At 30.0% G+C, this 13,949-nt stretch overlaps 1 protein-coding gene across 1 annotated transcript; it reads left to right on the top strand.

Moving 5' to 3' along the window:
• Positions 1-8,151: 8,151 nt before the first annotated feature.
• On the top strand, positions 8,152-10,615 carry LOC124930431 (GDSL esterase/lipase At4g10955-like). Its single transcript, XM_047470774.1, has 2 exons — positions 8,152-8,213; positions 9,670-10,615. Exons 1-2 carry the CDS (start codon positions 8,152-8,154, stop codon positions 10,613-10,615), a joined length of 1,008 nt encoding a protein of 335 aa, XP_047326730.1.
• Positions 10,616-13,949: the final 3,334 nt, after the last annotated feature.

Genomic DNA, 13,949 nt, shown 5'->3' with positions numbered 1-13,949 from the left:
TTAAGATCGACACGTTCACGGGGCAATTTATAGAAGATCAAGATGCGGGCTCTACTGAAATAACATGACTTATGGGGTCGCTGAAGTTGTCGACATGAGCAAAAATAACTATTGAGATGGTCATTCTCGAGAAGTAGTATGACATATCAAGATGCGGGCTCTATTGAAATAACAAGACTTTTGGAGTTGTGGAAGTTACTAGCATGAGTATAAATAACCGTTGAGATTGTCATTCTCGAGAAGCAGTATGACAAATGCACTTGGGTCATCTAGCATTGACAAATGCATTTAAGCCATCTAGCATTGACGATTGCATCTAGGCGATCTAGCATTAACGAGTGTATCTAGGTCATTCAACATCGAGGAATTCATATGGGTCATCCGTCATCGATGAATGCATCTAGTCTATTCGGAATTGACGAATGCATCTAGTTTATTCAGAATCGAGAATGCATATAAGACATCCAACATCTACAAATTCATCAAGGTCATTCGACATCGACAAATGCATTTGAGTCATTTGACATCGATGAATGCATATGGGCCATCAGACATCGATGAATGCATTTGGGCCATCTGACATTGAAGAATGCATTTGGGCCATTTGGCATCGACGAATGCATATGGGTCATCTAGCATCAACGAATGCATTTGAGTCATCGAATATCGACGAATGCATCAGCTAAGTTGTCTCATTGATAAAGTATTAAATAAACTAGCATGTATTCCGTGCATTTGCACGAGTAATGATATAAAAAACCGTGAAAAAAATATTACGGTAAAAATATGATAGCATTTTTAATTTTATTTTTAACCGTTTTAAGTTTATGAGCGGGTCAACCCACAATCCGATCCAAGTATCCATTTACTCTCACATATATATCCAAATTAACCACAGCTCTCGACCCAACAATCCGGACACTTTAAAAATTAAGCATCATTATATATATATATATATATTAGTTAGTTAAAAGTTGAACTTATATTATTAAAATGTCCCGCGTTCATCAAATTTAGTGTTGAATTTAATATATAAAATGTTATTAGCCTAGTTGGTTTGAGGGTTGTACTTGTTTTGTTAGGTTACAAGTTCGAATCATACTTATAACTTTTTTAATTTTATTTTTAACCGTTTTAAGTTTATGAGTGGGTCAACCCACAATCCGACCCAAGTATCAATTTACTCTCACATATATATCCAAATTAACCACAACTCTCAACCCGGCAATCCGAACACTTTAAAAATTAAGCATTATTATATATATATAGATAAGAGAATTTATTTATTTATCTCATATTAACTAGACTAAATATAATAACTAATTCCTATATTTTCTCAATTTAGTTATTTCTCTATTACTATTATAAATAGATAAACTATTGTAAAGATTACTCATTCAATCAATAATATTATTTCAATCTTTCTATTCAAAACTCAATCAAATAGTTCTTGATTATTTTATCAAATCTAGAAATCAAACTTGGTATCAGAGATTATAAGGGAAAACTTCCGAAAACGATTTCAATGGAAGAACAATATCACTTCTTAGTTCTACCAATAATATCTGGAAGCGTAAATCTTGATAAACATAACTATATCCATTGAAAATCACAAGTTACTCCAATCATTATAGGTTATGATTTTATGGATATAGTAGAAAGAAATCTTGAAACTCCTCCCAAAATTTTCAAGAAACAGATGGTCAAAATAATACAAATCAAATCAAGAATCCAAAGTTTAAACAATGGCGTATCCAAGATCAAAGAGTACTTACATGTCTCTTTTCAATATTGACTGACGAGATTCGTCAACAAGTCTCAAAATCATCTTCGGCGCAAGAACTTTGGAAAACTCTAGAGAAAATCTATGTTTCTTAATTAAAGAGCCGACTATTTGAGTTATGGAGTCAACTCCTAAACGCACACAAAGGTAGTGATTCTCTTCTTAACTTCATTCAACACATCAAAAACCTGTCAGATGCACTTATCGCTGTCGGACAATATGTTTCTAATCAAGATTTGCAACTAACTCTACTTCACGGGCTTGGAGACGAGTTCGATCCGATGATATGTGCTCTAACTTCCGGACAAGATCTATCGTTTAATGAGATGACAGACATCCTTCTAAATCATGAACAACGACTCGTATTCAAGAAAAGAAAATTCCATTATGAAAATATTTTGTGCTCAAACGTTTCGACGAATGTTGCTTATATTTATAGACATGGAGGCGGAAAGAACCAAAGACAGAACTGAGACAATAATCGTCCGCAATGTAATTTTTGTCATAAAATTGGTCATCGCTTCGAAAGTTGTTTTTATAATCTATATTGTCAAATATGTAATGTACAAGGACATAGTTCTCTCGAGTGCCCTCGTTTTAATCCTTCTACAAATCCTACGACAATGTTAGTTACATCGTCTACTATTGTAGATCTCACTTGGTGTCCAGATTCAGGTGCTACCGATCATATTACTTCTGATCTTAATAATCTACACGTACATGCTCCTTATACAAGTACTCAAACTATCAAAGTTGGAAACGATATGTCTCTGAATATTTATAATATTGGTACCACTAAAATTTTAAATCAACAAAAATCTCTCTACTTACGTAATATCTTACACGTTCCGGATATTACTAAAAATCAAATGAGTGTCGCGAGATTTTCATCAGATAATAACGTATTTTTTGAATTCCACCCAAATGTTTGTCTTATTAAAGACCGAGATACGAAGACAGTGCTTCTTAAGGGATTACTCAAGGATGGACTTTAATGCATCGAACTTACTGAAAGTTCGTTTTCAACATGTTCTAATAAACAAATATGTATTGGTATTCGATCTCCGACTCAAATTTAGCATTCATGACTTGGACATCCTTCTAGCGCTACTACATCTTTAGTTATATCACACTTTAAATTACCAAATTTAGGTAGTAATATTATTTCTTTTTGTGGATCATGTCAATATGGGAAAGCACATGAACTAGATTTTTCGGCTTCAAAATCTACATATATGGCTCCTTTAGACCTAATTCATTCGGATGTTTAGGGACCTACTCCTGAATTTTCGTCTACTGATTGTCGTTATTTCGTACATTTGTGGATGATTTTAGCAAATTCACATGGATATATCCGCTAAAGAAAAAGTCGGATGTTTTGAATACGTTTATCAACTTTCTTCGACTTGTTGAAAATTTATTTAGTCGTAAAATCAAAATATTGCAAACTGATTGGGAGAAAATATAGAAATTTCAAATTATTAACGGATAATCATGATATTTTACATTGTTTATCTTGCCCACATACTAGTGAGCAAAACAGTATTACTGAACAAAAAATTCGTCATATTACGGAAGCTGGTCTCACTTTATTGGCTCATGCATCTATGCCTCTACATTATTGGAGTGAAGTTTTTGAAACAACCATATATCTTATCAATCGTCTTCTTACTCCGACATTACATCAACATTCACCATTCGAGACTATATTTAACTCTTCTCCTAACTATGGTTTTTTTAAGACATTTGGGTGTTCTTGTTATCCACTCACACGACCGTACAATCAACACAAAATCGATTTTCATACTACTGAATGCAGTTTCCTTGGTTACAGCTCATCTCATAAAAGTTATAAGTGTCTTCACATTCTGTCTGGATGAATATTTATCTCTCGACATGTCACTTTTGATGAACTCATTTTTCCTTTCAAAAGTAAGGACCTTGTGCACTTGTTTAAACCACAAGAAAATAATGATACATCTCTTACAACAACTATACTTAATTTATCAATACCACCTCTATTATCTCATATCACTTCACTGTCTCCATCATCACCCTCTTTGACCTCCACAACATCACCAAACACTATATCATCTTCTTCTACTACTATTATTGTTCCTTCAACACAACCAATTATCACAACAGTTAATGCATATAAATCTTCTACTCATTAGATGATCACACGCAATAAAGCACAATATATGTCCTCATCAGCTTTCACTACTCCTTCTCTACTACACCTACATGTTTTACCAAAGCTAATAAGGATCCGCAATGGCGTCTTGCCATGACAAATGAATATAATGCTCTTATTCAGAATAAAACATGGTCTCTTATTCCTTGTACACCATCTCATAATATTGTTGGATGTAAATGGACTTTCAAACTCAAGCATAAAGCTGACGGGTCTATTGATCGACATAAAGCACGTCTCGTGGCTAAAGGATTCCATCAACAACAATGTATTGATTATGAAAAGACATTCAGTCCTGTGGCAAAACCCACTACTATTCGTGTTATTATTTCTTTAGTGATATTTTATCAATGGTTCATTCATCAACATGATATTAGCAATGCATTTTTTCATGGGTCTCTACAAGAAGAAGTTTACATGGCACAACCACCCGGTTTTGTCCATCCAGATTTTCCTAATCATATATGAAAACTTCATAAAGCAATATACGGTCTTAAACAGTCTCCTCATTCCTGGTATGCTACTCTCCGTACTGCTCTACTATCTCTTGATTTCATAGAATCAAAATCTGACACGGCTCTCTTCACGTATCATGCACCTCAAATAACAACATACTTTTTAGTATATGTGGACAATATTATTCTCACATGCAACTCTGAATCGTTTCTAACAAAAATTATATTTCAATTAAATAAATTATTCCCTGTTAAAGATTTGGGTCAATTACATTACTTTCTTGGAATGGAAGCCACTCGTACCAAAGATGACTTATTTCTTTTTCAATCCAAGTATATTGACGATATTCTCACTCGGGCTGATATGCTTCAAGCAAAGTCATTACACACTCCCGTCTCTGCTGGCTCATCCTTTTCTAAACATGATGGTGATCCTTTATCTGATCTGTTTCTCTATCGTACTATAGTAGGGGCTCTACAATATCTTACACTAACTTGTCCTGAGTTAGCCTTTCTATCAATCGAGCTTGTCAATTCATGCAAACTCTCACATCTTCTTATTGGGGAACGGTTAAACGTATTCTTCGATATATTCGTCATACTCCTCGTCATGGAATTTTTCTTTGTCCAAATTCACAATTCATTCTTGTTGCCTACTCTGATGCTGACTGGGCAGGATGTCCCAATGATCATCGTTCAACAACTAGATTTTGTATTTTTTTAGGTGACAACCTCATTTCTTGGAATTCTAAGAAACAACAAGTAGTTGCTCGCTCTAGTACTGAATCTGAATACCGTGCTCTTACATATACAACTGCTAATCTTTGTTGGATTCAATCTCTACTTAGTGAACTTCGAGTTTCACTTTCTTCTTCCCCGATTCTCTGGTGTGATAATATTGATGTCGCATTCTTATCAGCAAACCCGATATTTCATGCTCGCACAAAACATATTGAAATCGATTTTCACTTTGTTCGAGAAAAATTTGCACTTAAACAACTACTCATCCAGTATATTCCTACTGAAGATCAAGTTGCTGATATCTTCACCAAAGGTCTTTCTTCTCATCGATTTGCTCTTTTATGTAGCAAACTCACGGTTTGTGCCTCACCTTTTCGCTTGAAGGGATGATAAAGTATTAAATAAATAAGAGAAATTATTTAATTATCTCCTATTAATTAGACTAGATATAATAAGAATAATGATATATACAACACTTTCATACACTTCATTCATATAACACCTACCTCATTTGGAAAGAAAGAGAAAATATATCTTAAAAAAAAATACAAGAGAGATATTTTCTCTTTCTTGCCAAATGAAGGAGATGTTGTATCAAGAGTGTATATATCATTACTCATATAATAACTAATTCCTATATTTTCTCAATTTAGTTATTTTTCGTTCAATCAATAATATTACTTCAATTTTCTATTCAAGAATTGATATTTATTTTAAGATGTTGTTATATATATAATATAATGATATAAATTATAAATATAATTATTTATTAATATATTATTATATAAATTTTAAAATAATTAATATACATAATTATTTATTAATATATAATTATATAGATATAAAATAATTAATAAAAATATAAAATAAAATAAATAATAATAATAGACCATCTATTTAATATAAAAAAATAAAAATATAGGAGTTAATATATATATATATATATATATATATATATATATATATATATTAACGTAAAAGACTATAATTATTAAACTTGGTTCCATTTTGTATTCAAATATATCCATCTCAGCATCTCGTAATTTAAATATTTTGGAATTCAACATTATTATATATTTAATTTAATTTTTTAAATTTAAGCTTAAGTATTTATTTACTCTCATGTGCATATCTAAACTAACCAAATGATCGGGTACTCCGAACACTTTAATCCTTTTATATATATATATATATATAAATATATTATTTTTAAAGAGTGTTGGTGAATTTTTTAAGAATAGCATCATTATAAAAAATAACAAATTAATAAATATGTGAAAGGGAAAGAATCAAGATTAATTAGCTACCAAGTCATAGAAAACTATTAATAAATATCTGAAAGGGAAAGAATCAAGAATTAGCTACCAAGTCATAGAAAACTATATATCTTGCAAGACTTGGCTAACTTATCTTTTATATTTATATATTTAAATATAATTTCTGAAACTGTTTCTTTTTTCTTAATAATATTTTTAATTTTTAATTTTATTTTTCCAAGAGTAATGACCAGATATAACAACAATTTTTTAATAACATTGTCCATTCGGTTTCGGAATTTATATCATATTTAAAAAGTATCTATAATAAAATTATATAAATTGATGTTTTATACAATATATATTATAATATTAAAAAAATATATATATATATATAGATATAGATATAGATATAGATATAGATATAGATATAGATATAGATATAGATATAGATATACGTAGCGTTCAGGATGAATTGGAAACCTGAAAAGAAAAAATAAACTTTTTTAAGGTAAAAATATGATATTATTACCTAATTTTTTAAGAAAATTCAATATAATTGACTATTTTATTTATCTATTTTCTTAAAAAAATTAATAAAACTTACTTTTATTTACTCGTTGAATCAAATTTTTTTCGTTTATTTAAGCACACTTTACCTCCGAATCTTGGCTCCGTCCCCCTCTCTCTATATATTTTAATTAAGGAGAACTAGCATGATATTTCGCAGTTATGACCCTCGTTTTCATTTAAAGCGCTTTCAGTTGGAATTGATCCGTTGTAATCGAACTCTTGATCTTTTATTAATTTTAAATCGACTCTAATCACTTCATTACAAATTTAAATAATTATAAATATTTTTTACTCTTATAAAATATGAAAACAAATAAATAAATATATATATATATATATATTATTTATTTAGGAGGAAATAGAAGTGGAATCGAAATGGTAACATAAATATTATACCGTTAATTACGGGTCAGACAGAAAAAAAAAAAAAAAAAAACTGTCCCAAAAGAAACTATTTGAAACTTCAACTTAAAATGCATTCATTAGTAATTGAATCCGTGTCATATATAAATATGTCCCTTAAACTAACAAAATGGTTAATAACAAATAATTTTATATATTAAGTTGTATAAAAAAAATCAATGGGATACATCTCTCAAACAAAATCCTAGTTATTAAAAGGAAATTGCTTAAATAAAAAAAAGTTGTCAATAATAAGAAGTTAAGTTATATCCCTTATTAGATTTGGACACATAATATCTAAGGCTAAACTTTTCAAACTGCATTAAGTAACAATATAGATACACATATATATATTAGAAAAAAACATAATTATTTTTCTTCTTGCGATTAAATTCCACCAATGCTAATAAATAACAAAAATAAACAACACGGTTGAATTTATGACGGACAGTTGAACATGGTCCATAAATAATTTTCCTCCAATGCTCTAGTTGACCTTATTGACTTGGATCAAGTGACTACTTTTTTTAGTCTATAAATAAATGGAGTAATTCATTGACTCTTTCATAATTTCATCTCTCTTATTTCATTTCTCATTTGTTTCAACCCACAAATTAAGGAGCTTAAACTACTCAGGTGAGTTGATTATATATACCTTCTTAATTTTGTTAATTTGTCCTTTTATATTCTTACAATAAATAGATTTAATTTGATGCTGATTTTATTATTCTTCACGATCTAGTGTTTATGGAATCAGATAAGGATGTCTTTGATTCATTTGGACCATACTATCTGGACAATGTTAACTGGTATTCTACTCTCTAAATATTCTTGAAAATATTTATAATGATATGGGCAATTTGTAATATGTTGATCCATTTATCACTATTTTAAAGACACTCTAAATATCTATAGATGGTTTAATTTTGGTTTTCTCTTTAATTTTTTTTAATTATCTTTATTATATAATTATCATTATAATTAATTTATTAATTAAAATATTTTTATTTTATCTTTATTAAATTTTAAATATGTAAAACATTTTAATAAACAAATTTTAAATAATTTTTTTATTTGTTTATTTTTCAACCTTAAAAAATTTGTCTAAATATTGTTATTTTAATTTAAGGGTGGATTCGAATTAAGGTTATTTGAATAACCTGGAGGTCATAAGAGAAAATAATGATTTGTGATTATTTTATGTAATTTTTTATTTTATTTTTTTTTATAAAAGACTTTAAAGATATATATATATATATATATATATATATATATATATATATATATATATATATATATATATATATATATATATAAAAATATAAATATAAATAAATTAAAAAATAATAATTTAAAATTAAATATATTTTAATTAATAAATTAAATAATATTAGAATAAAAATAATTATATGAATAATTTAAGACCTAATTTATAATAGTTCTTAATTGAATAATCAACATTACAAACTTAATATAGAACTGATGTCAGATTTTTTCATGTGGTTAAGAATAAATCAGATATAAGATAAAAACAAAAGTAATAAATACTAATTTATATATGAATTCAATAGTAAAATTATGTAACAATTAATAAAAATATTTAAACACCTAAGTGAATTGTAGCTTGATAATGTATATAATGTTTTTGAGAGGTTAACCGTCCATAACTAAAGCGGTTAACATTTTAGGAATCAATGAAAATTGAATCATTCCTACCCCTACTCATAAAACAAGTTATAAACATATTTTTACAATGGTTTGAACCTACCACCAATGTAAATATTATTATATCAATTAACAAATTACATTTTATTTTTTTAGTTAATTATAATACAAAACTATTATATGGTTTAATATAACAAGTAAAATAAATGTTAAAAAAAATTGATTATGAAGTGAATTTACTCAACAACAATGCTATGAATTAACTACTACAAATTTTATAATAGATAATATTACCTTCCATTTTATGATTCAAAGGGCCAGTAAAAGTAATCATTAACCTCTCAAAAACCTACCAAAACAAATGTTTATATATATATATATATATATATATGAACCAACTATCTTAGTTTATTTCTATTTTTTGAACTTTTAACCTCTACTATTCTTTTTATGACTGTTTGTCAATTCTATGAAGTAACCATCACTTTTCAACTATTGTGGTGATAAAATTGGCATCTAGTTTAAACATTTTTTTCACCTTATTTTGTATTTGTATTCTATAATAATTAAATGCTAACGCTCTAACATCTAACTTGTTAGGGATGATGATCGTCATCAAATAGCTATTTATGCGTCTTTAGTTAAAGGCGTTTATATCCTGCAACGTGACAAAAAAAGACATCGACACGGGGACAATGCGTTGGCCCCTCGTTGGTGGGAGTTCTTCGGCTTCAGATTACAGGATAAGCTTTATGACAAAGATGACAAAAGCATCTTCGGTGCTGTTTACATAATTGACCGACGATGCGTAATTGCCTTTAGAGGCACCATGAAAGGACGTGAATTATTTCATGACATGAAACTGAATTTGTCCATTTTAACAAATAAACTTAGTTGGAAATCCCGTTTTGAAAGCGCAATGGAAGTTGTAGAGAAAAAAGTTGATGAATTTGGACAGGATAATGTTTTTCTTCTCGGGCATTCCCTAGGGGCAGCTATAGCTATGTATGCTGGAAAACATATGATCTTTGATAAGAGAATTCTCCTAAAATCCTTTTTCTTTAACCCACCATACATTACTGCTATAATGTTGTTAGGTCACAATAAGTTTAGGAAAATGAAAAATGTTATTCGACAGACAATGATATTTTTAAAAGTTACTGGAAATATTATAGCTTTTACAGGAGGAGAAGAAGATAAAAAAGAAGAGGAAATGTTTGCAAAATTGGCTGAATGGAAACCAAATATATGTGTTCATAAAGAGGATCTGATCTGTTCAGAATATCAAAGTTATTTCAATGATATGAAGAAGATGGTGGAAAATGGAATGGCGGATATAGCACACATTGCTGCTAGGATTTCAACTATACATTTCTGGAGGAAGATCATGGGGAAGAAATCAGATATTCCACTGCATTTACTTCCATCAGCAAAGCTGATCATAATAAACCGGGCACACGGAATTTTAGATGCTCATAAACTTTACCAATGGTGGAAACCTAACCTGGAATTTGATGCTCAAGAATTTTCTCTATATGATCATTAGGACATGGCAACGGCAAGAATATCTCTATCAATATGGATTGTTTTCCCTTTGAGTATATTTTGTTATTGTTGTATGTTGATTGTTTTAGTTATTGTGAGTTCTTGTTGATTTTCTTGTTTGTATTTGTTATTATTGTATGTTGATCGTTTGAGTTTTTGTGAGTTTTAATTTATTGGCTTTTTTTTTTTATTTGTATTGGTTATGGTTGTATATTGATTGTTTGAACTTATGTCAGTTTTTATTAGATTTCTTATCTGTATTTTTTTATTATTGTATATTGATTGTTAGAACTTATTCCCTTTCATATACCATACTTATAAAAATGTAACATCTTATTATTAAGTTGTTTTCACCCAACATTATGAATCAAATTAGAATACTTCATTTTTTATAAAAGTGTTTCAAAATATTATTACGAGTGTAAAGTCATTACAAAACAACCGATTTAGGTGCTGGTAAAACAAACAGAAATGACAATGAAAAGAAATAATCAGGTGGATTCGTTAGCATTGCGTGGAATAAACTGAAGATTGAATGATTGATGACGGTGTAGTAAACATTTAATATTTTGAATGATTGGATCATGACTATAATGACATTCATTTGAAGAATTGAAAATAGATGATACAACCTCTTTATCATCTGATTCAAAATTTACAATGTGCCATTGGTTGTCTATAGCAAAGCACATTTCATATCGGATGGCAATTACCTCCGTGCAAGAACACGAATTGGTCTTCCTAATTGATCCGAACAATGATTCTAGCCGAAGATTTCGATTCATAAACAAGGTAAGAGGCATTGGCATTAGTGTTAATTTTTGTCCATCTTTCTTCCGGAGGAATCCAACCTTCTCTAGCTCCCATATTGGTCTCCATTAGAGGAGAATCAAAATTCTTACCATTGAAAAAATCTCAAACCTCTTTGAGGCTCACATATTTAAATAGAAAGAAGAGTTATTTTTATCAAATAATGAGTAATTCATATTCTTCCACAGCTCCACAGTTCCACAGTTCCACACTTTCCAACAGAGGGTAACAAGAAGACTATTATTGAAATTTACATTGAGATTTTAGATTGATTATTAAGCGTTTTGTACGCGTTTAATTTCACCTCGTACGCGTGACTTTCTCTCTTCTTAAGCGTCTACCAATTTTAGGGTCCACTTAACGTCTTTTGTTTTAGGGCATGAATGATCAAATCCTAATATTAATTTAACCATTCGAATGCTCCATCTTTAAGAGTGTTTTGTGCAATCCGAAGTTGGTCGGTCTCATGCCTTACCTATCATTTCGAGTACTCCACCCATGGAGGGGACGCAACGAAGAACTTAAATGGTAACACGACCTGTGCACTTTTTTAGAAAAATGTTTTTCTACGAAAGTTATGCTAAATAACCCTGTGTCTTACATTTCTCTCGAATCTCACAATAGGTAGATAAGAGAACTATCCATATAGGATGTTGTCTTATCTGTTTGAGATGAGGAACCAAAGTAGAGTTTTATACAATAACTTATTTTGATTGTCCCGTACATGTTCTAGATTAGTACGTGTTCAAAAACGTAGTAATTCGGTTGAATTTAAGAGTCGACACTTTAGTTACTTCAAAAAAACTCTAAAGAAAAAAAATAGAGTATTCACGAATTAAGAGTTCGGTGATTGGTTACTCATGAGGAAAAGGTTGCATCAGCTAGGTCATATGCGCCTATCCCATGGGATAGCCTCTACTAAATGTAGTTGGTCATTTATTTGTGAATTCTAAGTTCAGAATTCTTTTGCTTGTGCATGTCCTAACCTTGTCTCTAATCTAGAAAGAGTAATCATATTAGATTCCAATAAAGGTTGGCATCAAACCATTATAATTCTCTTGATTTTCATTTATCATGTCTTAAGTCTATTTAACCGAATACCCTATGATTAGTCCAAAATTGATTATGGACTCTTGTTAGGTTTTTTAGTCTTAAATAATATGAAATGGAAACTCAAATGCACTCCCTCGACACACATGTGAATCACAATGTAACTCTTGCATTACCAATTTTCTTGAAGATTTGTTTGCAGATTTAGACTGTGAATCCTTGTACAGAAAGGACTTCACCAGTATATTGGAATGTGCATTAAGAAATGAAGAGAGATATTTGAGCCCCGAAGTATGCAACAACTGAAATCGAGAATTTTCTCAAAAGAGTTGGAAAATCTCGAGAGTTTTTGTGCATGACGAACGTATTTTAAAAAAAAATTCCACTCGATTATGAAACTTTTCAGGGTTATGAGACACCCGATATGACTCTGCTAAAATAAACATTTTTTCCAAAATTGTTCCGAAAATTTCTAAGGAGGTCAAATTCGTAAATGATTCATTAAAACTCTATCAATAGATAGGTCTGAAACCTTATATGTCGATAAGTACCGCGATCATTCGTACATGACTCATTAAACTCTATATGTCGATAGGTCTAAAACATTATCTGCCAATAAGTATCGCGATCATTCGTACATCATCCATCAAAATCCTATATGTTGATAGGTTCAAAACTTTATGTGTCGATAAGTACCACAATCATTTGTACACGATTCATCAAAACCCTATCGGTAGATAGGTCCAAAACATTATTTATCGATAAGTACCGCGATCATTTGTATATGATCCATCAAAACCTTATATATCGATAGGTCCAAAACCTTAAATATCGATAAGTGTCGCGATCATTAGTACATGATCCATAAAAACTCTATGTGTAGATTAGTCCAAAACCTTATATACCGATAAGTATCGCGATCATTCGTACATGATCCATTAAAACCCTATATGTCAATAGGTCCAAGATATTATTTGTCAAAAAGTACTGCGATCATTTGTACATGATCCATAAAAACCCACTAGTAGAAAAATGATTTTTAACGAGGGAATAATCCCTGGGAGAAAGTCAAAATGCCATCGGTGATTGTTTTCGCCGAGGGCATGAAATGCTCTCGGACGGTGTCGGTGAATAAAAAAATAGATTTCACCGAGAGCAGTTGTGGTTATTGGATATAATTATAATTTTTTTACCAAGGGCAAAGCCTAAGCTCTCAAATATAATAAATTTTTCTAAAAAAAATATTCTGAAATCTCCATTTGGGTTTCACCCTCCTTCCCTCAAATCATTCTTCCGCCAATTTCTTCTTGTTCATCATTTCCCACCCATTCGATTCTTAATCTCCCTCAGATCATTTGGAGCTTCATAATCTTCTAAATTTCCAATCTGATCAAAATCACAGAATCCTAAAATCAATCAATATCTGCAATACCAACATTATGTTATTGTAAATTAAGGTATATTTACATGAGATA

The sequence above is a fragment of the Impatiens glandulifera genome, chromosome 3, assembly GCF_907164915.1.
Source record: "Impatiens glandulifera chromosome 3, dImpGla2.1, whole genome shotgun sequence".
NCBI classification, from domain to species: domain Eukaryota; kingdom Viridiplantae; phylum Streptophyta; class Magnoliopsida; order Ericales; family Balsaminaceae; genus Impatiens; species Impatiens glandulifera.
The sequence above is the reverse complement of the archived record's forward strand: the minus strand, read 5'-3'. Positions and strand labels throughout refer to the sequence as shown.

Coding starts and splice junctions, on each gene's coding strand:
- LOC124930431 (XM_047470774.1), top strand. CDS start 8,152: ATGGAATCAGATAAGGATGTCTTTGATTCATTTGGACCATACTATCTG. Junction 8,214..9,669: donor TATCTGGACAATGTTAACTG/GTATTCTACTCT, acceptor CTAACTTGTTAG/GGATGATGATCGTCATCAAA.